The following is a 25,405-nucleotide window of genomic DNA, read 5'->3' as shown; positions in this document are numbered from 1 at the left end:
AAAAACTCATTAATATCAAAGCTGACTATTTTTGGAAGTAGTTTTTAGTTTGTTTTTAGTTTTAGCTATTTTAGGGGGATATCTGTGTGTGCAGGTGACTATTACTGTACATAATTATTAGGCAACTTAACAAAAATCAAATATACAGTATACCCATTTCAATTATTTATTTTTACCAGTGAAACCAATATAACATCTCAACATTCACAAATATACATTTCTGACATTCAAAAACAAAACAAAAACAAATCAGTGACCAATATAGCCACCTTTCTTTGCAAGGACACTCAAAAGCCTGCCATCCATGGATTCTGTCAGTGTTTTGATCTGTTCACAATCAACATTGCGTGCAGCAGCAACCACAGCCTCCCAGACACTGTTCAGAGAGGTGTACTGTTTTCCCTCCTTGTAAATCTCACATTTGATGATGGACCACAGGTTCTCAATGGGGTTCAGATCAGGTGAACAAGGAGTTCCATGTCATTAGCTTTTCTTCTTTTATACCCTTTCTTGCCAGCCACGCTGTGGAGTACTTGGACGCGTGTGATGGAGCATTGTCCTGCATGAAAATCATGTTTTTCTTGAAGGATGCAGACTTCTTCCTGAAGAAGGTGTCTTCCAGAAACTGGCAGTAGGACTGGGAGTTGAGCTTGACTCCATCCTCAACCCGAAAAGGCCCCACAAGCTCATCTTTGATGATACCAGCCCAAACCAGTACTCCACCTCCACCTTGCTGGCGTCCGAGTCGGACTGGAGCTCTCTGCCCTTTACCAATTCAGCCACGGGCCCATCCATCTGGCCCATCAAGACTCACTCTCATTTCATAAGTCCATAAAACCTTTGAAAAATCAGTCTTGAGATATTTCTTGGCCCAGTCTTGACGTTTCAGCTTGTGTGTCTTGTTCAGTGGTGGTCGTCTTTCAGCCTTTCTTACCTTGGCCATGTCTCTGAGTATTGCACACCTTGTGCTTTTGGGCACTCCAGTGATGTTGCAGCTCTGAAATATGGCCAAACTGGTGGCAAGTGGCATCTTGGCAGCTGCACGCTTGACTTTTCTCAGTTCATGGGCTGTTATTTTGCGCCTTGGTTTTTCCACACGCTTCTTGCGACCCTGTTGACTATTTTGAATGAAATGCTCGATTGTTCGATGATCACGCTTCAGAAGCTTTGCAATTTTAAGAGTGCTGCATCCCTCTGCAAGATATCTCACTATTTTTGACTTTTCTGAGCCTGTCAAGTCCTTCTTTTGACCCATTTTGCCCAAGGAAAGGAAGTTGCCTAATAATTATGCACACCTGATATAGGGTGTTGATGTCATTAGACCACACCCCTTCTCATTACAGAGATGCACATCACCTAATATGCTTAATTGGTAGTAGGCTTTCGAGCCTATACAGCTTGGAGTAAGACAACATGCATAAAGAGGATGATGTGGTCAAAATACTCATTTGCCTAATAATTCTGCACTCCCTGTAGATCTGTATTTTGCAGATTGTTTGGATTTTAAGTGACGCCCAATGATGGCTAAAATGTTAGCTTTCGAAACATGTTAGCTATCTTGCCTGATGAAGAATGTAATGTGTTTCGAAAACTTTCTTCTTTAATGACTTAGGTTTGGCAATACTGAGTGTCACAAACCCTAAACTTCCTGCACTGATCAATGATTATCACAATACAACCCTCCACTACTACTGCAAGTTCTGCAATCGGGAACTACAAATCCCATTATCCTCCATGGGTCTCAGGGGTCTACTGCAGGCTGAATGGCAATACTGATGATGAAATGAAGAGGAAATCCTTTTTACAGATTGTCACACAGAGCGGACCAGTATAGGCAACACTTCAACCACATTTCCATTTCCCTCACTGATTACTCCAGTGTAGCAACAAGAACTTTGAAACAGGAATTTAGGTGCAGCAAATCCCCAGAACAATTGCAATACCTTGGTCTGGCCATAATGGCCAATGAAGAGACTGCAGTTCCTTGGTCTGTCTATAATGGCCAATGAAGAGACTGCAGTTCCTTGGTCTGTCTATAATAGGCAATGTAGAGACTGCAGTACTGTAGTCTGCCTATAGAGATTGAAGTACCCTGGTCTGCCCATAGTGGGCAATGTAGACATTGCAGTACCTTGGTCTGCCCACAGTGGGCAATGTAGAGTTTGCAGTGCCTTGGTCTGCCCATAGTGGGCAATGTAGAGTTTGCAGTGCCTTGGTCTTCCCATAGTGGGCAATGTAGAGTTTGCAGTGCCTTGGTCTGCCCATAGTGGGCAATGTAGAGTTTGAAGTGCCTTGGTCTGCCCCATAGTGGGCAATGTAGAGTTTGCAGTGCCTTGGTCTGCCCCATAGTGGGTAATGTAGAGTTTGCAGTGCCTTGGTCTGCCCCATAGTGGGCAATGTAGAGTTTGCAGTGCCTTGGTCTGCCCATAGTGGGCAATGTAGAGTTTGAAGTGCCTTGCTCTGCCCATAGGGGGCAATGTAGAGTTCAAAGTGCCTTGGTCTGCCTATAGTGGGCAATGTAGAGTTTGCAGTGCCTTGGTCTGCTCATAGTGGGCAATGTGGAGATTTCAATAACTTGGTCTGCCTATAGTGGGCAATGTAGAGAATGAATTGCCTTGCTCTGCCCATAATGGGCAATGTAGAGATTGCAGTGCCTTGGTCTGCCCATAGTGGGCAATGTAGTGATTGCATGCCTTGGTCTGCCTATAGTGGGCAATGTAAAGATTGCAGTACCTTGGTCTGCCCATAGTGGGCAATGTAAAGATTGCAGTACCTTGGTCTGCCCATAGTGGGCAATGTAAAGATTGCAGTACCTTGGTCTGCCCATAGTGGGCAATGTAAAGATTGCAGTACCTTGGTCTGCCCATAGTGGACATTGTAGCAGTGGACCAGGCTGATGATTTGCTGTGACACCTGGTCAGTCTAGGCAAACCTTCAACCACCTGTCCATTTCCCTCACTGATGACCAGTGCAGCAAGAAGAACTTTGAAACAGGAATTTGGGTGCACAAAATCTCCATAAGAATGACAGTGGGTACGAAAAGTATTCACACCCCCTTAAATTTTTCACTCTTTGTTATATTGCAGCCATTTGCTAAAATCATTTAGGTTCATTCTTCTTCCTCATGAATGTACACATAGCACCCCATACTGACAGAAAAACACAGAATTGTTGACATTGTTGCAGATTTATTAAAAAAGAAAAACTGAAATATCACATGGTCCTAAGTATTTAGACCCTTTGCTCGGTATTTAGTAGAAGCCCCCTTTTGATCTAATACAGCCAGGAGTCTTTTTGGGAAAGATGCAACAAGTCTTTCACATCTGGATTTGGGGATCCTCTGCCATTCCTCCTTGCAGATCCTCTCCAGTTCTGTCAGGTTGGATGGTAAACGTTGGTGGACAGCCATTTTTAGGTCTCTCCAGAGATGCTCAATTGGGTTTAAGTCAGGGCTCTGGCTGGGCCATTCAAGAACAGTCACGGAGTGGTTGTGAAGCCACTCCTTCGTTATTTTAGCTGTGTGCTTAGGGTCATTGTTGGAAGGTAAACCTTCGGCCCAGTCTGAGGTCCAGAGCACTCTGGAGAAGGTTTTGGTCCAGGATATCCCTGTACTTGGCCGCAGTCATCTTTCCCTCGATTGCAACCAGTCGTCCTGTCCCTGCAGCTGAAAAACACCCCCACAGCATGATGCTGCCACCACCATGCTTCACTGTTGGGACTGTATTGGACAGGTGATGAGCAGTGCCTGGTTTTCTCCACACATACCGCTTAGAATTAAGGCCAAAAAGTTCTATTTTGGTCTCATCAGACCAGAGAATCTTATTTCTCACCATCTTGGAATCCTTCAGGTGTTTTTTAGCAAACTCCATGCGGGCTTTCATGTGTCTTACACTGAGGAGAGGCTTCCGTCGGGCCACTCTGCCATAAAGCCCCGACTGGTGGAGGGCTGCAGTGATGGTTGACTTTCTACAACTTTCTCCCATCTCCTGACTGCATCTCTGGAGCTCAGCCACAGTGATCTTTGGGTTCTTCTTTACCTCTCTCCCCAAGGCTCTTCTCCCCCGATAGCTCAGTTTGGCCGGACGGCCAGCTCTAGGAAGGGTTCTGGTCATCCCAAACGTCTTCCATTTGAGGATTATGGAGGCCACTGTGCTCTTAGGAACCTTAAGTGCAGCAGAAATCTTTTTGTAACCTTGGCCAGATCTGTGCCTTGCCACAATTCTGTCTCTGAGCTCTTCAGGCAGTTCCTTTGACCTCATGATTCTCATTTGCTCTGACATGCATTGTGATCTGGAAGGTCTTATATAGACAGGTGTGTGGCTTTCCTAATCAAGTCCAATCAGTATAATCAAACACAGCAGGACTCAAATGAAGGTGTAGAACCATCTCAAGGATGATCAGAAGAAATGGAAAGCACCTGAGTTAAATATATGAGTGTCACAGCAAAGGGTCTGAATACTTAGGACCATGTGATATTTCAGTTTTTCTTTTTTAATAAATCTGCAACAATGTCAACAATTCTGTGTTTTTCTGTCAGTATGGGGTGCCATGTGTACATTCATGAGGAAGAAGAATGATTTTAGCAAATGGCTGCAATATAACAAAGAGTGAAAAATTTAAGGGGGTCTGAATACTTTTCATACCCACTGTACATTAGTAAAGGAAGACTCTAAGCATTTTATATAAAGAACAAGTCAATCCAAAACAGATCACGCACACTGAAGCTCACATGGTGGGAAGGAGGGCCATTACAATGTAAAGGAATAATAAAATATTTACAATTCCCCTGACACTTACTGGTCTCCATTAGAAGCCGGAGGGAAGAAACGCTTCACAACTTCCACAAACTCGTTGATGGTCGGCTCCAACATGAAGATGACCGCGTTAGGACCTGCATCAAAGCTGTACGCAACCTGCAGAAGAGTGATTAGAGACAGAAGAAAAAAAAGATTGAATCAAAAGCAGCAGAGAGTAAGCAAGCTAGCTAAAAAGACAGCAGAAGCAAAAAAGTGCAAGAGAAAGCAGAGAAAGCAAGCGAGAGCAAAAGAGAGCAAGTGACAGGAGTACAGAGCAAATGTGTGACAGCAAGCAAAAAAAATAATAAAATGAAGCAAAATGGAGTGGTGAGCAAGAGAAAAAGGGCACGAATGAGAGCAAAAAATACTGAGTGATTAAGAGCAAAGAGTAGGAGCAAGTAAGAACAAGAGTGAGAGAAAGAGAGCAAGTGAGAAAAGGCAAAAGAGTGAGCGAGTGAGAGCAAATTAGAGTGAGAGAGAAGAAACTTGGGGGAGTACCTTTGGTCTGCCCATAGTGGGCAAAACATTGATTGCAGTACCTTATCTGCCCATAGTGGGCATCTTAGAGATTGCCCAGTATGGGCAGACTAAGGTACTGCAATGTGGAGATTACAGTACTTTGGTTTTCCCTTAGTGAATGTTGTAGAGTTTGTTGTACCTTGGTTTGTCTATAGTGGGCAATGTACCGTTTGCAGTACCTTGGTCTACCCACAGTGAGCATTGTAGAATTTGCAGTACCTAGGTCTGCCCATAGTGGTAACTGTAGAGATTGCAGTATCTTGGTCTTCCCATAGTAGGCAATGTGGAGATTGCAGTACCATGGTCTGCCTTTAGCGGATTTTGTGGAGATTGCATTACTTTGGTCTGCCCATAGTGGGCATTATAGAGTTTGTGGTACCTTAATCTTCCTATAGTGGGCAAGGTACAGTTTGCAGTACCTTGGTCTGCTCATAGTGGGCCTTGTAGAGATTGCAGTACCTAGGTCTGCTCATAGTGGGCATTGTAGAGATTGCAGTACCTAGATCTGCTCATAGTGAGCAATGTAGAGATTACAGTACCTTGGTCTGCCCTTAGTGGGCATTGTAGAGATTGCAGTACCTTGGTCTACCCATAGTGGGTATTGTAGAGTTTGTGGTACCTTGGTTTACCTACAGTGGGCAATGTAAAGTTTGCAGTACCTTAGTATGCTCATAGTGGGCATTGTAGAGATTGCAGTACCTAGGTCTGCTCACAGTGGGCATTGTAAAGACTGCAGTATCTAGGTCTGCTTAAAGTGGGCATTGTAGAGATTGCAGTACCTAGGTATGCTCATAGTGGACGTTGTAGTTTTTGGGACCTTATCTGCTCATAGTGGGCAATGTAGAGAATACAGTACCTTGGTCTGCCCTTAATGGGCATTGTAGAGATTGCAGTACCTTGGTCTACCCATAGTGGGCATTGTAGAGTTTGTGATACCTTGGTCTACGGCATTGTAGAGATTGCAGTACCTAGGTCTGCTCATAGTGGGCATTGTAGAGATTGCAGTACCTAGGTATGCTTATAGTGGGCATTGTAGAGATTGCAGTACCTAGGTCTGCTCATAGTGGACATTGTAGAGATTGCAGTACCTAGGTCTGCTCATAGTGGGCATTGTAGAGATTGCAGTACCTAGGTATGCTCATAGTGGGCATTATAGAGATTGCAGTACCTAGGTCTGCTCATAGTGGGCATTGTAGAGATTGCAGTACCTAGGTATGCTCATAGTGGGCATTGTAGAGATTGCAGTACCTAGGTCTGCTCATAGTGGACATTGTAGAGATTGCAGTACCTAGGTCTGCTCATAGTGGGCATTGTAGACATTGCATTACCTAGGTCTGCTCATAGTGGGCATTGTAGAGATTGCAGTACCTAGGTCTGCTCATAGTGGGCATTGTAGAGATTGCAGTACCTAGGTATGCTTAAAGTGGGCATTGTAGATATTGCAGTACCTAGGTATGCTCATAGTGGACGTTGTAGAGTTTTTGGGACCTTATCTGCTCATAGTGGGCAATGTAGAGATTACAGTACCTTGGGCTGCCCTTAGTGGGCATTGTAGAGATTGCAATACCTTGGTCGACCCATAGTTGGTATTGTAGAGTTTGTGGTACCTTGGTCTACCTACAGTGGGCAATGTAAAGTTTGCAGTACCTTAGTATGCTCATAGTGGGCATTGTAGAGATTGCAGTACCTAGGTCTTTTCATAGTGGGCATTTTAGAGATTGCAGTATCTAGGTCTGCTTAAAGTGGGCATTGTAGAGATTGCAGTACCTAGGTATGCTCATAGTGGGTATTGTAGAAATTGCAGTATCTTGGTCTGCCCATAGTAGGCAATGTAGAGATGACAGTAGCTTGGTCTGCCCTTAGCAGATGTTATAGAGATTTCAGTACCTTGGTCTGCCTATAGTGGGCATTGTAGAGTTTTTGGGAGCTTATCTGCTCATAGTGGGCAATGTAGAGATTGCAGTATCTTGGTCTGTTCATAGTAGACAATGTAGAGATTGCAGTACCTGTCCATAGTGGGCATTATAGAGTTTTTGGGACCTTGTCTGCTCATAGTGGGCAATATACAGATTACAGTATCTTGGTCTGCCGATAGTAGGAAATGTAGAGATTGCAGTACCTTGGACTGCCCATACTGGACATTTTAAGAGTTTTAGGGAGCTTATCTGCTCATAGTGGGCAATTTAGAGATTGCAGTACCTTGGTCTGCCCATAGTGGGCATTGTAGAGTTTTAGGAACTTTATCTGCCCTTAGCGGACATTGTAGAGATTGCAGTACCTTGGTACCCATAATGGGCATTGTAGAGTTTGTGGTACCTTGGTCTACCTACAGTGGGCAATATAAAGTTTGCAGTACCTTAGTATGCTCATAGTGGGCATTGTAGAGTTTGCAGTATCTTGAGCTGCCCATAGTGGGCAATGTAGAGAATGCAGTATCTTGGTCTACCTATAGCAGGTGCTGTAGGGATTGCAGTACCTTGGTCTGTCCATAGTGGGCGTTGTAACGGTGGACCAAGCTGATGATTTGCTGTGACACCTGGTTCAGGTAGAAGATTGGGGGGAAGGTGTCCAGGCACGTAGCATGGAACTGATTGCTGTCCTTCATCGTTAGCTGCCCGAAGCTTTCAAAGTCCTTTTTCCTGATGGACTCAATCATCTCGGCCATTCTTCCCGACACCACCGACTCCGCCCGAAACTGAAACAGAAAAAGTGTTTATGCAGCCTTAGACTCCCCCCAATCTTCACATCCAGTCTAGGTATTGTATGGAGCAGTGCATGTGTGGTAATGCGGATCAGGACTCACGGAATAAATTTGGCTGTCCTGTCACATGGCCGCAGACCCTACCTTGAGTAACGGGCTGGTCTCCACACTGGTCTGCATCCCCGCCGTGCTTCCAACATGTTTCTTCTCTGCGCTGGCCTGAAACATGGAACCAGATCCACTGCTCATTATATATATATATAAACCATGACGTCTTGTCTCTATACTGCAGGGGGCGCCATTGCAGGCTGGGGGGGGGGGGGAATGCTCTGCTCTTACCACCAGGATGAGGATGCGTAGTTCCGGCCAGTGAGTCTCCGCCTCCACCTGCTGCGCCAGACTGTCTTTACCATCCTCCTGCTCCCCCATCAGCCATTGGACGAAGCCTCCATACATACTCCTGCAGGCGCTGCCGGAACCCTGCCGGGCGATCTCAGACAGCTCGCCCTCCACGCCGTACAGCTTGGCCAGGGTGTAGACTGAGAGGCAGGAAACAATGTATCAGAGAGACAATCAGGACTGCAATCTGACACAATCACATCCAACCAATACCACCTCCCCAATCATCATATAAGAAATGCAGAACAATCAGTCCTTATTTCATGTGTACGCCCAGCCAAAACTTTACCTTCCCTGGTCCCCCCTCCCCCTCATCAACATAATAATGACATTAAAAAAAAAAAAAAAACGCTCTCTTTATAAACCTTTCTTAAGACTCGATGTAATCACTGGGTCTCTGTGCTTCTCTATGCAATGCAGGCAGATCATGGCTGGTGGGAGGAGCCAGCAGGGTGCTGTACATAGCTCCCTGATAACATCCCAGCACACTGCCTCAGTACTCCTCTCAAGTGCCCCCAGCCCTGATACAAGCATTGTGCTGGCTCTTGGGAGGGGTTATACAAATTTAAAAATGCCTTTATGGGTGGGTGTCTGGGAAAGTGGACGTATCTGACAGGCTTCATTTACATGCAGACCGCCCACATGTGATGCTGAGCCTCCATGAATGAAAGAACTGAAATCTAATGAATGAAAGGGGTGGGCTGGGGAAAGTCAGGCTGGGGAGGAAAGCACTAGATGATGCTGGATGTCCTCCAGCCAAGAAATGAGACGCCTTAGGTTTTGGAGAAAATAGGGAAGAATTAGAAACTCTGGTGGCTTTTTACTGGTATACAGGATTCTGTTAACCGCTTGCCGACCGTATACTGTACATACATGGCGGCTCTTCTGTGCAGAATCACGTATCTGTACATAATCCTGCACTTCCGAGCCCGGGGCACACGCGCGCTGCCGGTGACCCGCTCCTGAGAGAAGCAGAATAGCAGTCTGCCTATATAAACAAGACAGATCACCATTCTGTGAGAAGGAAAGGAAAGCAGGAACACAGATCTCGGGCTTCTCATAGTACAAGCACCTCCCCCACAGTTAGTAACCACTCCCTAGGCACACAGTTAACCCCCTTGATCACCCCAAAAGTTTAACTCCTTCCCAGCCAGTGCCATTAGTACAGTGACAGTGCATATTTTTAGTACCTATCACTGTATTAGTGTCACTGGTCCCCCCAAAAAAAGTGTCAGTTAGTGTCTGATTGTCCACCACAATCCCGCTATAAGTCACTGACCGCCGCCATTACTAGTAACAAAAAAAAAAAATTCCATAAAAATATTCCATAATTTGTAGACGCGATAACTTTTGCGCAAACCAATCAATATACGCTTACTGGGATTTTTTCTTTAACCAAAAATATGTAACAGAATACAAATTGGCCTAAATTGATGAAGAAAATGGGATTTTTGATTTACTGTAAAATACATTTCTCTGATGTTCATTGACGGACACAGCTTCAGATCTTCATAACCTTGGGTTATACTGCCACCTACAGGAGTAGGACACTAGGCAGGAAAATAATCTGGCTATGCCTATGGACATTCCCAGGGGGTATACTCCCTCTCCCTGCTATAGGTTTTGTTACAAGTAGTGTCAGAAGAATTACAACTCCATATAGGGGTGGGTGCTGTGTCCATCAATGAATATCAGAGAAATGGATTTTACTGTAAGTCAAAAATCCCATTTTCTCTTTTGTTCATTGACGGACACGGCTCCTGATCTTCATAACAATTGGGACGTCCCAAAGCAGTGTAAAACATGAGGGGTGGGAACAGCAAAAAAAAATCCCAAGGCTAAACAGTAACCATCGGGCAACAGGAGCTCAACCAAAACAACTGGAGCTCACCTAAAAAAAAAAACAATACACCCTCAGAGGACCAGGTCCTCTCAACAGCAGCCTGCAAAACCTTGCGGCCAAAAAAAGCACCCGCAGATGCCAACACATCCACTTTGTAGAACTTTGTAAAAGTGTGCATCGACGACCAGTTGGCCGCCTTGCAAACCTGCGTCACTGACGTCTGATGACGGAAAGCCCAGGAGGCACTAAGTGCCCGAGTAGAGTGCGCCTTGACAGGGAAAGGAGAAACCTGACCCTTGATGGAATAGGCCTGAATCACCGTCTGTCTGATCCATCTGGAAATGGTCGCAGAGGAAGCGGACAACCCTTTCTCGAGGCCCATCCGTAAGCACAAATAGTGAGTCTGACTTCCGAAAAGACTCCGTAGCTGCCAAATACACCCCAATTGCCCGGACCACATCCAAGGCATGCAGGGCAATTTCCTTCGGATGTTTAGGCCTGGGACACAGGGAAGGGAACACAAGGTTTTCATTCAAATGAAAATCAGAGTCAACCTTTGGAAGGAACGATGGACGGGGGCAAAGAACCACCTTATCACTGTGAATCACCAAGTAAGGTGAGCGACAGAATAACGCTGCTAGTGCCGACACCCTGCGCAGGGTGATAGCCACCAAAAAGGCCACCTTCTGGGACAGCATAAGCAGGGGAATCTCCCGAAGATACTCAAAGGGAGGTTTCCGGATGTCCGAAAGCACCAAATTGAGGTCCCAAGGCGGCAACGGTGACCGCACTGGAGGAACCAAATGTCGGACACCCTGAAGAAAGGTACGCACCAGGGAGTGTGTGGCCAAAGATAGTTGGAAGAAGACCGCAAATGCCGACACCTGGCCCTTGATGGTACTCAAGGCCAATTTCTGTTCAATCCCTCATTGAAGAAAGGTCAAGATCCGAGACACCAAGAAGGAGAGAGGATGAACCAAGAGACTCACACCACGCAATGTACGTCTTCCACGTAAGATAGTAGATCTTTGAGAAGTAGATTTCCTATCTTTTAACGGTGTAGTAATCACCGACTCAGATCAACCTCTATCCTTCACCACCTGGCGTTCAACAGCCAAGCTGTCAAAGCCAGCAACTGTAAAGCAGGATGAGAGATCTGTCCTTGGGACAGAAGATCCTCCCTGAGAGAAAGCTTTCAAGGAAAGTCGGTGATCAGCTGCACCAGATCGGCATACTAAGCTCGGTGAGGCCAGTCTTGGTAAAAGCTTGAGAGGAGGGAAGGCCTAAATCAGACGATACTGACCCCACGGGGTCACCAGCACGTCTGTGGCATACGCCAGAGGATCCCTTGACTGAGCCAAATAAAACCTCTGCACCTTTCTGTTGAGCGGAGACGCCAACAGATCCACCTTGGGAATGCCCCACTGGAGACACAACTGATGAAACACCTCCGGATGAAGGAACCACTCCCCTTGGTCCAACGCCTGCCGACAGAGGTAATCCGCCTGCCAGTTTTCCACCCTGGGAATGTGTACGGCGGAGAGTGCTGAAATCTTTCTGTCCACCTTAGAATTACGGCTGCCTCCAGACCCACCAGGACACTTCTTGTGCCCCCTTTGTGATTGACATAAGCCACGGCCATGGCTCATCGTCTGATTGAATGCACACTGGACATCCCTGAAGATGATCCGTCCAAAGGTCCAGACACAGTCTGATCGCTTGGAGTTCCAAGACAATGATTGGTAGTCTGGACTCTTCCAGTGTCCAGAGCCCCTGAGCAGAATGCTTGCCGAGGACGCCTCCCCAGCCAGAAAGGCTGGCATCCGTGGTGACCACTGTCCAATACAAGGGGAGGAAGGATTTGCCCAGCCGAAGTGCCAGAGAACGAAGCCACCATATCAGAGACTCCTTCGTTCCCCAAATTAGCCGGATCGAATTGTCCAGAGACTGCGGAGTCTTGTCCCATTTGTTCAGAATCTCCCTTTGCAGGGACCTCGTATGGAACTGTGCAAACAGAACTGCCTGGAAGGTAGACACCATCAGGCCCAGCACCCACATGCAAGTCCAGGGGGATGACCATCTGCTGGACAGCAGGAGACAAATTGCAGCCTGCAATTTCTGGAGTTTGTCCAGAGGAATGAGCACTCTGGCTAAGGCCGAGTCCAGAGTCAGACCCAGATAGTCCAGTTTTTTGGACGGTACCAGGGCAGACTTCTGAAAATTCAGAATCCAGCTGAACTTCGCAAGAGTTCGTATTGTGATCTCCAGGTTTTCCACCAGAACAGAAGAAGACTCCGCTCGCAGAAGGAGATCGTCAAAGTAGCCCAGTACCGTGATCCCCCCCCGTTGGCGTAGCAAAGCTAACACCGAGATAACACTTTTGTGAAGACCCGAGGAGCAGAGGCAAGACCAAATGGTAACACCACAAACTGATAATGCTCCTCTCCCACAGCGAATTGGAGGAAGCGCTGGCACATATTGGAATGTGAACTTAAGCATTATTGATGTCAATAGAGGCGAGGAAATCCCCCTGACACAGGGATGCCACCACTGTGCAAATAGACTCCATTCTGAACTTCTGCACCCGCACAAAGCAGTTTGAGGTCCAGGATTAGACGCACTTTTCTTTCCTTCCTGGGAACTGTAAATAGGTTTAAGTAAAAACCCTGAAAACGTTCCGAAATCGGAACAGAGACAATCACCCCTTGATGTAACAGGTCTTGTACCGCCCCAAACAGACCCTGTAAGCGGTCCGGAAACAGGCACAAGTTGTAAGGAAAGAACCTTGCTGGGGGACAAGAGCGAAACTCGATCTTGTAGCTGGACTGAATAACTTTGTGGACCCACTTGTCTTGCACAAGGGAAGTCCACGGGTCTGGAAACCAGCGAATACATCCCCCCACCCCTGATACGGGTGAGGGCGCACCTTCTTGCTGAGCTTCCTTGCCCTTAGTAGCCTGCAGAAGAAAAGGTACTCTTCTCCCCTGTGAGACCTCTTACGATGTCATCCTTGGTAGCTCCAAACAGGTGATCTCCTTGAAAGGGAAGATCAGTCAAGGCCTTTTTAGAAGTCTGGTCTGCAGACCAGCATTTGAGCCAAAAGTCACGCCGAAGGACCACCGCCAAAACAGAGAGCTGAGCCACTAGGGGAGCCGCATCCAAAGAGGCATCACAGATAAACTGCAGCCCCTGGACCAGCTGGTCTGCCAGCTCAGTAAAGGCAGGGGGGAGCTGTTCTCCCTCCAGGTCACGGCATTAAAGCTTAGCCCACTCGGCCAGAATTGGCAACACCAGGGCAATGGTAAATACCGGCCTTAGTGCCGAACCAGCCAGAGTGTACATATTGCAGGCCACAGTCTCCGCCTTCCCGTCAGCCGGATCCTTAAAGGCCGGGGACTCTTCACCTGGAATCATGGTTGCTTTGTTCAATCTAGAAATCGGAGGGTGGCCAAATCAGATTAAGAATCTGATGAGACCGATGAGGCAGGGGAAGGCGGGGAGCACTTTTTGCTAGACCGTCCCTGTCAGTGCATCGATGGATGGTTGGGACCCTGAGGGCCCCGCAGCCTCAGAGAGTGCACCAGGGGGACCCCACAAAAAGTGTAAAACACTGCAAGGGACAACCCCAACTGTGCAGGCAGCACCACCCGATTGCCAGGCACAAGCGATGCCAGGCACAAGCGATCCTCAGCAGAGAGGGAGAGAACCCCACAAGGCTTAGTACCCAGCAGAAACAGGCACCGCAGCTACCAGGAAAATCTGCACTGCGCGATCGGCGAACAGGAAATAAAAGGATCCAGGAGTCAGCACCAGGGGATGAGGAGGGTCTCCCACCGCCGAAAATCGATGACCACAGGGCTCCACTGTAATGGCCGCTGCTTTTTTTAATGGCAAACCACCGCAAAATGGCCGGAGTACACAAACATGGCCGCCATGTAAAGAAACACACAGGCTAAAACAAAATGGCGGCACCACGAGGCTTACAGGGACCCAGGCCTTAAGGACAGACCCAGGCAATACGGGGGCCCTGGCAGGAGCCACCACCAGGTACCCCCCCACACACACACAGTCGATCATCCAGCCAGTCGCCAGCAGCGCACCCCCTCAGCCCCCATCGCCAGCATTGGCACCCTGCCCCCACCCCAGGAGGTGGATTAGACTATCCAAACAGCCCCATATGTGAAGGGGGGGGGGAACCCAAAGGGGGGGGAAGGGGACAGCTGCTCACCATACCAGAAACCAGGTGGGCACCGCTCCAGACAGAACCCCTCTCCATCGAAATGGATGGGGGGGGGGGGAGGGTCTGACGGCCAGGAGGAACGCTACGACTCGGGCCAAGACCCCAGTCGAATGCGACCTTGCAAGGAGTTTAACTCACAGGCCAGCCCCTGTCCAGTGGGCTATGTCGCAGCCGACCTATCGCGGAGCTGAGGTCTGCACGTGCTCGCTGGCCAGACTGGGGTGACCACTGTATCTAGATTATGCAGCCATTGCCCAATCCGGCAGATGATTGTAGATCTCACAGGAAAAAACCAGGAGAAAAAAAATGTTCTTTCTAAAAAAGAAAAAATTGCCATTACCAGAGATCCCAGCAAAGTACTAGGTCCTTACTCCGGACTAGGCAGAACCAATAGCAGAGAGAGGGGGTATACCCCTTGGGACTGCCCATAGGCGTAGCCAGACTTTTTTTCTGCCTAGTGTCCTACTCCTCTAGGGGGCAGTATAACCCAATGGTTATGAAGATCTGAAGTTGTGTCCCTCAATGAACAAAAGAGAAATTATATTTTTTTTTACTGGATATAGCAAAAAAAAATATTTTTTCTTTTCAAAATTGTTGGTCTTTTTTTTTTGTTTATAGGGCAAAAAAACTGCAGAGGTAATAAAATACCACCAAAAGAAAGCTCTATATGTGGGAAAAAAAGGACATACATTTTATTCAGGTACAGCATTGCACGTCCGCGCAATTGTCAGTTAAAATAATGCAGTGCCGTATTGCAAAAAATGGCCTGGTCATGAAGGGGGGGTAAATCTACCGGAGCTCAAGTGATTAATGTGGAGTTCCAGACGTTTTTGGGTTTAATAAAAGTCAACAGCTACAAAAATTGCAGTGCTGACTTTTAACAAACAGCCACTCACCTGTCCTACGATCCAGCGTCGTACTCACCCCAGCCGCCTTCTCCCAGTATCCACCGTCGGTGGCGCCGTCATCTCTACTATGAGCACCGAGCTGTGGCAGCTTTCGGCTTCACAGCCTGGGGCCCACTGCGCATGCACGAGCGGCGCTGCACTTTGTGCCTGGTCCCGAATTCTTCCAGGACTTGTCATGTGTCCCAGAAGACTTCGGGAAGAAGAAATTCCAATTGCCTAAGGTGACCAAAACGGAAGTGGGAGCGGGTACCTATACAGGATTCCCTTAACCACTTGCCGACAGTACACTATCAGATCCTGCACTTCCGGGTCTGGAGCGCGCAGGCGCGGTGCCGGTGACCTGCTACTGAGAGAAGCAGAATGGCACTCTGCATATGTAAACAAGGCAGATCGCTGTTCTGTGAGAAGGAAAGGTAGTGATCCTGTATTTCTGCTAAGCAGGAACACGGATCTCTGCCTTCCCATAGTACAAGCACCTACCCCACAGTTAGTAAACACTCCCTAGGCACACAGTTAACTCTTTGATCGCCTCTGATGTTTAACTTCTTCCCAGCCTGTCAAAATCAGGTTCCCGCACTGTCAATCATGTGAGGACTGTGATTGGCTGTCACAGAGGCCACATGATCAGATCCCCCAGTGACGCATAAGTGCGGTCTGTGAGTGCTCAAGACTTTCCACCTCCGTTTGGCGCCATTGCCTTCTCTTACCCAGACAGGCGTATCCCGCGGCAGAGGACGCCAGCCCGGCGGCGGTGGGGAAATTGTTGATGGAGCAGATGTGGACTTTGTCGTTGAGGATCCTGGAAACGCCATCTTCACTGCCGCTGCTTCGCCTCTTCCTCGCCAGACGGCGGACTGGAGGAGGCAAATGGAGAAGAAGATCACATTGAACGTGATTGGAGGACGTGATGAAGAGGAAATCCAATTAATAAAAATTTAGTAAATGTTAACGAGTTAAAGAGGAGCTCCGCAGGCAGGATCACTCACTTTCTCGCAGGCAGGACTGCAGGCGCGGGTGATTAATGTCGTCTTCCTTTCCGTTCAGCCAGATCCGGTCCTCGGTGAAATCGCGGCTGGCTGCAATGCTGGTCGTCGTCTTTAACTGAAAAATTTAAAGGGGAACACAATTCTGCCATTAGGATGGATAAAATGAAGGGGCGGAGTCAGGATACTACAGAGTAAACCAGCTGACCAATGAGCTGCTGCAGTGTCTGCTCTGATTGGCTGGTGGATAATACAGATTGGAACGGAAGTCATGCTCTGTTTGCTGCCATTGAAAGGTGTGCGCAATGTATTATGGGATGTGGGGGGGCTTCTTTATCTCAGAGTTTCTGCAAAATATCCGGAAAATATTCACAGTGCTTCACTATTTCCACATTTTATGATGTTACAGCCTTGTTCCAAAATGGATTAAATTCATTATTTTCCATTCTTCTTTGCAGGACCTCTCAAGCTCCATCAGAATGGATGGGGAGCGTCGGTGCACAGCAATTTTCAGATCTCTCCAGAGATGTTCAGTCAGGTTCAAGTCTGGGCTCTGGCTGGGACACTCAAGGCCATTCACAGAGTTGTCCTGTAGCCACTCCTTTGTTATCTTGGCTGTGTGCTTAGGGTCATTGTCCTGTTGGAAGATGAACCTTCGCCCCAGTCTGAGGTCCAGAGCGCTCTGGAGCAGGTTTTCATCAAGGATGTCCCTGTACATTGCTGCATTCATCTTTCCCTCGATCCTGACTAGTCTCCCAGTTCCTGCTGCTGAAAAACATCCCCAGAGCATGATGCTGCCACCCCCAAGCTTCACTGTAGGGATTATATTGGCCAGGTGATGAGCGGTTCCTGGTTTCCTCCAGACATGAAACTTGCCGTTCAGGCCAAAGAGTTCAATCTTTGTTTAATCAGACCAGAGAATTTTGTTTCTCATGGTCTGAGAGTCTTTCAGGTGCCTTTTGGCAAACTCCAGGCGGACTGCCATGTTCCTTTTACTGAGGAGTGGCTTCCGTGACCGTCTGGCCACTCTACCATACTGGCCTGATTGGTGGAGTGCTGCAGAGATGGTTGTTCTTCTGGAAGGTTCTCCTCTCTTCATAGAGAAATGCTGGAGCTCTGTCAGAGTGACCATCGGGTTCTTGGTCACCTCCCTGACTAAGGCCCTTCTCCCCCGATCGCTCAGTTTGGCCGGGCAGCCGGCTTTAGGAAGAGTCCTGGTGGTTCCAAACCTCTTCCATTTATGGATGATGGAGGCCACTGAGCTCATTGGACCTTCAATGCTGCAGACATTTTTTCTGTACCCTTCCCCAGATCTGTGCCCCGATACAATCCTGTCTCGGAGGTCTGCAGACAATTCTTTGGACTTAATGGATTGTTTGTGTTCTGACATGCACTGTTAATTATGGGACCTTATATAGACAGGTGTATGCCTTTCCAAATCATCTCCAATCAACTGAATTTACCACAGGTGGACTCCATTCAAGTTGTAGAAACATCTCAAGGATGATCAGTGGAAACAGGATGCACCTGAGCTCAATTTTTAGTGTCATGGCAAAGGCTGTGGATACTTATGTACATGGGATTTTTTTTTTTTCATTTTTCATTTTTTTGCAAAGATTTTAAACAAACATCTTTCACATTGTCATTATGTGGTATTTTTGTAGAATTTTGAGGAAAATAATGAATTTAATCCATTTTGGAATAAGGCTGTGACATAACAAAATATGGAAAAAGTGAAGCGCTGTGAATACTTTCCGGATGCACTGTATGCAATGTTTAATACACTGAACTTCTTCCCTTCTTTCAGCTTCTGCTGAATTTGCTCTCCAAACTACTAGAAAGGTCCCAGGGGAAGTGCACTCGGTACCACTCCGCCTGGGACAGAAGCGGGCGCTACAGAGGAAGCATTGGCTTATTCGGCTCCTCCTCCCTCCGCTGCCGGCGCAATGTACTCTGATGCTCTGAGATGGCGGGTCCACAAGCCCAGATCACGGTCAACAGGTCGCTGACCCCGGGCGTGCGCTTCCCTGGTTTGAGGTTGAGGGCTGAGCACCCCTGTCATACACCATACACCCCTGGTGCCCAACCTGTGGCCCTTTAGTATATGATGTGCGGCCCTAAGCAGTCTGTAGTGGGGACATGGATTAAGGTAATAGCATTGATCTCTACTACCTTAATGTAACATGTTCCCAAGTTCATATTGTATTCTGCATCATATCCCCTGCCAACAACGTATCCTGTCCATTCTCTCTGACACTCATTTCCTCTATTGGGTCTGCAGTTTATGACAGTCCTATCAAGCATTACATATTGTGAATATTATGTTTGGCCCTTGGGTGATGTCAGGGGCCACATTTGAGGCTTTCTTTGTCTCATAAGTTGACAATCACTGTCATACACCCTACCATACATCATATCATACACCCTACCATACAGTGCCTTGCAAAAGTATTCACCCCCTTGGCATTTTCCATGTTTTGTTGCCTCACAACCTGGAATTAACATGGATTGTTTGAGGATTTGCATCATTTAATTTACAGAACATGCCCACAACTTTAAATATGTTTTTTTTTTATTATTGTCAAGCAGACAACAAATAGAATAAAATAACACAAAAAGTCAATGTGCATAACTATTCACTCCCCTAAAGTCAATACTTTGTAGAGCCACCTTTTGCGGCAATCACAGCTCCAAGTCGCTTTGAATAAGTATCTATGAGCTTGCCACATCTTACCACTGGGATTTTTGCCCATTCCTCCTTGCAAAACTGCTCCAGCTCCTTCAAATTGGAAGGTTTGCACTTGTGAACAGCAATCTTTAAGTTTGACCACAGATTTTCTATTGGCTTGAGGTCTGAGCTTTGACTTGGCCATTCCAACACATTTACATGTTTCCCCTTAAACCACTCAAGTGTTGCTTTAGCAGTGTGTTTGGAATCATTGTCCTGCTGGAAGGTGAAGCTCCATCCTAGCCTCAAATCATGCACAGAGTGGTACAGGTTTTGCTCAATATCCCTGTATTTAGCACCATCCATCTGTCCCTCAACTCTGACCAGTTTCGCATTCCCGGCTGCTGAAAAACATCCCCACAGCATGATGCTGCCACCACCATGTTTCACTGTGGGGATGGTGTTCTTTGGGTGATAGCGTTTTCTTTGATGGCCAAAAAGTTCAATTTTAGTCTCATCAGACCAGAGCACCTTCCTCCATACATTTTGGGAGTCTCCCACATGCCTTTTCACAAACTCAAAACGTGCCATTTTGTTTTTTGCTGAAAGTAATGGCTTTCTTCTGGCCACACTGCCATAAAGCCCAACTCTATGGAGCGTACGGCTTATTGTCATCCTATGTACAGATACTCCAGTCTCTGCTGTGGAACTCTGCAGCTCCTCCTACTTTAGGTCTCTGTGCTGCCTCTCTGATTAATGCCCTCCTTGCCTGGTCTGTGTGTTTTGGTGGGCGGCCGTCTCTTGGCAGGTTTGCTTTTGTGCCATGTTCTTTCCATTTGGTTATGATAGATTTGATGGTGCTCCTGGGGATCATCAAAGATTTGGATATATTTTTATAACCTAACCCTGACTTGTACTTCTCAACAACATTGTCCCTTACTTGTTTGGAGAGTCCCTTGGTCTTCATGGCAGTGTTTAGTTAGTGGTGCCAAAAGGTGTGTATATGTAATGACAGATCATGTGACACTTAGATTGCACACAGGTGGACATCATTTCACTAACTATGTGACTTCTGAAGGGCTTCATAACAAAGGGGGTGAATACATACGCACATGCCAATTTTCTGTTTTCTATTTCTAAAAAATAGTTTTATGTATATATTTTTCTCATTTCACTTCACCAACTTAGACTATTGTGTTTTGATCCATCACATAAAATTCAGATTAACAAAACATTGAACTTAAAGCGGAGTTCCACCCAAAAGTGGAACTTCCGCTTTAGGGAGTCCTGACCCCCCGACATGCCACATTTGGCATGTCATTTTTTGGGGGGGGGGAGCGGGTACCTAGTTTTGACAGGTACCCGCTCCCACTTCCGCTCGGAGCGCCGCGGCGCCCTGAGCGGAAGTTCTCCTCTCCCCCTCCCTCCCTGCAATCTTCTGGGACACGTCAGAGGTCCCAGAAGATTGCCGGCCAATCACGGCGCGCAGCACGACTCGCGCATGCGCAGTGGGCACCCGGCTGTGAAGCCGCAAACTGTAACAGCCGGGTGCCCACAGCAGTGATGCCGGCGCCGTGGGAGAGGATCGAGGCTTCCGGCGGCCGCATCGCTGGACCGTTGGACAGGTGAGTAAATGGCTGGAACTCCGCTTTAAGGCTGTAATGTAACAAAATAGGTAAAAAGTCAAAGGGAGTGAATACTTTTGCAAGGCACTGTACATCATACACCCTACCATACATCAATCATACACCTTACCATACACCGTGCCATACATCATACACCCTACCATACACCGTGCCATACATCATACACCGTACCATACACCATACACTCTACCATACACCGTACCATACATCATACACCCTACCATACAACATTCACCCTACCATACACCGTGCCATACATCATACACCGTACCATACACCATACTCTACCATACACAGTACCATACATTATACACTGTACCATACATCATACACCCTACCATACAAAATTCACCCTACCATACATCATACACCGTACCATACATTATACACTGTACCATACATCATACACCCTACCATACAACATTCACCCTACCATACACTCTACCATACACCGTACCATACATTATACACTGTACCATATATCATACACCCTACCATACAACATTCACCCTACCATACACCGTACCATACATTATACACTGTACCATATATCATACACCCTACCATAAAACATTCACCCTACCATACACCGTACCATACACCATAGTATACACCGTACCATACATCATACACCCTAGAATACACCGTACCATACATCATACACCCTACCATACACTGTAGTACCATACATCATACATGTTACCATGCACCGTACCATACTTCATACACCCTGCCATGGCCTGTACTACACATCATCCATTCTACCATACCATACATCATACACCCTACCATAAATCATACACCATCATACACCCTACTACATGTATGGATAATGTATGGTAGGATGTATACATAATACATCCTACCATACATTATTAATACCATACATTATCCAATGACAGGTTCTCTTTATGAAGATCACAGACCTGATCCTGGTGCAGGGTGACGCTGAGAGAAGAGTTGATGGGGAGGATGAGCTCCTCGTTCCGCTTTCCCCCTGGAACACAAATTCAATGTAAAGATTAATTATACAGGAGGAAACCCTGAGGACCGTCAGAACGCTGTAACCCATAGCAACCCCATCCCACCATCAGATCACCAAACAATGAATTCTGACTGGTTGGAATCGACTCTACCTCAATAGTGTTTCTCCAAAGTATTGGTCATCCTGCTGGAGAATCTGCAGGTTTTCTGGAAACACCCAATGTGGAGCCTGTGATTCCGCAAGTCAGGAATTCCTAAATCCATCAAAGCATTTATGCAGTCTATGTACACCTCCTGATCAATCACAAGTAGACTTTTCAAATCCCCTAATATCCCCGCCAGACCCAAAAACAAGGGGCAAGACTAAGGGAAGGGCACAGCTCAGCTTAGGCAGGAGGCGGAGAGGAGGAGTTGCATTCCCATACTGACTTTTTAATATCTTATGCATAACATGATCACTGACCCAGAAGGGTGATTTTTTGATGACCTCATAAGATCTGTCCTGACTTCACCTACTCACAGTATTTGATGACAGCAATGTTTACGGGCGCTGTGCACGTCACCTTCCTCATCTTCAGTGGGATGCTGGAAGAGAAGACCAGAAGAGTGTGACTGAAAATGCCAATCTGAGGAGGGTGCAGAATGGAGTATCATGGGAAAAAATGTCTATACAGACATCTCATCATATACATTACATGGACAATGTATAGATGAACATAGAATAGATCATAGGTATAATCTGAGTTCCACGCATTGATCGCTCACCATATACTGATTAATGACATCATACATAGCCAGATCACACCGTATACCGATCAATTACACCATACATAGACAGATCACACTGTATACCAATCAATGACATCATACATAGACAGATCACACTGTATACCAATCAATGACATCATACATAGACAGATCACACTGTATACCGATCAATGACATAATACATAGACAGATCACACCGTATACCGATCAATGACATCATACATAGACAGATCACACTGTATACCGATCAATGACATCATACATAGACAGATCACACCGTATACCGATCAATTACATAATACATAGACAGATCACACCGTATACCGATCAATGACATCATACATAGACAGATCACACTGTATACCGATCAATGACATCATACATAGACAGATCACACTGTATACCGATCAATGACATCATACATAGACAGATCACACTGTATACCGATCAATGACATCATACATAGACAGATCACACTGTATACCGATCAATGACATCATACATAGACAGATCACACTGTATACCGATCAATGACATCATACATAGACAGATCACACCGTATACCAATCAATGACATCATACATAGACAGATCACACCGTATACTGTACAACCTGATCACAAATACATAGAGAAATGTACATGCAGAAGGATATCAGTAGAAGGTATTACACTAATATATACAATGTATCAGTATTAGCTATATATATATATATATAGTATACAATGTATCAGAGTACAGAGCACCCATTCTACACCACCTGATCAGTACTACATATAGAGATGTATACAGGAGATCACCCCTGAAATTATCTATATACATATGTGTGCATCCTTCTCTGTAAAGATCTATAAACATATACAGCTCAGATCCTCCCAATACACAGAATATATAGAAGTATACAATGTATTAGATTTATATTATATACATGGAGTCAGTATTAGATATATAGAATACACAATGTGTTAGGATTGGAGATCTATCATACAGGTTGTATATCAGTATTAGGTGTATATAGTATGTATAGGATCTCTATATAGTATACAATGTATCAGAGTACATCTCTCACCTCTCTCCCCCTCTCTGGGCTCTCTCCTGTCTCCACTCACTCTCATCTCCCCTCCTGACCACGCCCCCGCCATATACTGCACAGCCAGCAGCAGCCAATGAATGCTCGCGCCCCGCCTCCTCCCCGCCCTCACCTCACATGATCACCCAATAGAGATCATCGGAAGATTGAAGCATGAGAGGAACTGAATCAGCCCGGAACTCGAAACTTGAGGAAAGAGCCGGTCGGGGATGTTTCACTGGTACACAACACCGCTCATATATAGGAGGAAGACAATGCAGGGTGCACACATATGTGAACAGAGATGAGCAGTGATCCTGCTGATTGCACCTCATCTCGGATCATTTTTGGTTTATTAAACAGAGCTGATGAGGAGAACATGTCCTCTGCTGATCATCTCCACACACAGAGAATCTGTCATTGACTGACACAGGAACGGGCAGTATATGAAGCTGTAATCTCTGCACTTCACTGGGGATCTGTGCCAGAATTCATACTCCTACATTCACCGGCCCATAGGTGGAGATCCAGGGAGAGAAGGGAGAATCTGGGGAGAACTGGGGGGGGGGGGGACTTCCTTCTTCCTTGTTTAGACCCCCCTAGACAGTAAACATGTTCCACTGCCATATTTATGTCCCCCCCCCCCCCCACCACCACCTTCTGTTGCTCACCCTGGTCTCCTGTCCCACCGGCCGCCAAAGAGAAGACCCGATCAAAGCCGCATTCAGCTCTTATCGGGTCTCCGCGTAAAAACCCGGAAGGGATGTCATGACATCACTTCCGGGTACTCGGCGCCAAATTCAAAGACATTACAGCATTCAAAACAGCCAAACTTGCCGTTTTGAATGCTTTTAAGTGCAGAGGAGGGGTTTGGGGTATTTTAGACCCCTAGATCCCTCCACAACAGTACCTGTCAAAAAATAAATATATATATATTTTAATGTACGAACATATCGGCTGATACCGATATGCGATGACCAAAATATCGGTATCGGCAAAAAAAAAAAAAAAAAAAAAACGATATTGGTCGATCACTAGTAAAATATCCTCCATACATGTCTATAGAACCTATACCACAGTGCTGTACAGAGCCAGTCACATCAGTCTCTGCACCAGAGGAGCTTACACTCTAATATCCCCCCACAGTCACACTATTATTATTACAATTAATATACATTTCTTTAGCTCTGACATATACCACAGTGCTGTACAGAGAACAATGAGCCAGTGACATCAGTCTCTGCACCAGAGGAGCTTACACTCTAATGCCCCCCACAGTCACACATTATTATTATTATACATTTATATAGCTCTGACATATACCGCAGTGCTGTACAGAGCACACTGAGCCAGTCACATCAGTCTCTGCACCAGAGGAGCTTACACTCTAATGCCCCCCACAGTCACACATTATTATTATTATACATTTATATAGCTCTGACATATACCGCAGTGCTGTACAGAGCACACTGAGCCAGTCACATCAGTCTCTGCACCAGAGAAATGTACAGTCTAATGTCCCGCTTTCCTGCTTTCAGTTATGCGGAGTGGTCATAGAGGGCATTTGAGACACATCAGGATTTTGATTTTGAGACACCTTTTCTAGTTAGCTTAGTAGTCCGTTACTTCACGTGGAATGCATGGTGTCAGGTTTCCACTTGAAAAAAGTCCTTCCTGTCCAGGTGGTGGTGCACAACATTCTGGGTGAGGTTGGGAAGACTCGGGGTCTTGAGAAGGACAGGTGGAGGCCAGGGGCCTGGACATAGATGCGGAGGAATGTCAGGTCCCCGTATCTGCTGTCTGTCAGTTTCTGGGTGTGCGGCTTTTCTTTCTGTCCTTTCACGGCCCCTAGATTTTTAAAAGATCAGATTTTTGGAAAAAG

The 25,405-nt window shown here is 46.4% G+C and overlaps 1 protein-coding gene across 1 annotated transcript in view; it reads right to left on the bottom strand.

Moving 5' to 3' along the window:
* The window catches only part of MVD (mevalonate diphosphate decarboxylase), a 28,002-nt gene extending 5,731 nt beyond the window's left edge, over positions 1 to 22,271 (bottom strand). The window contains exons 1-8 of the mRNA XM_082271083.1: positions 22,208 to 22,271; positions 21,630 to 21,700; positions 16,393 to 16,507; positions 16,114 to 16,260; positions 8,356 to 8,555; positions 8,161 to 8,235; positions 7,792 to 8,010; positions 4,798 to 4,913 (exon numbers count right to left, since the gene is read on the bottom strand). Of these exons, the coding sequence (XP_082127209.1) occupies positions 4,798 to 4,913; positions 7,792 to 8,010; positions 8,161 to 8,235; positions 8,356 to 8,555; positions 16,114 to 16,260; positions 16,393 to 16,507; positions 21,630 to 21,700; positions 22,208 to 22,259 (995 nt within the window). The 5' untranslated portion in view covers positions 22,260 to 22,271. The remainder of the gene's footprint in view (positions 1 to 4,797; positions 4,914 to 7,791; positions 8,011 to 8,160; positions 8,236 to 8,355; positions 8,556 to 16,113; positions 16,261 to 16,392; positions 16,508 to 21,629; positions 21,701 to 22,207) is intronic.
* Positions 22,272 to 25,405: the final 3,134 nt, after the last annotated feature.

Source organism: Pelophylax lessonae (genome assembly GCF_965119305.1).
Source record: "Pelophylax lessonae genome assembly, chromosome: 10".
Lineage (NCBI taxonomy): Eukaryota > Metazoa > Chordata > Amphibia > Anura > Ranidae > Pelophylax > Pelophylax lessonae.
This window is presented reverse-complemented; position numbering and strand designations above follow the sequence as displayed.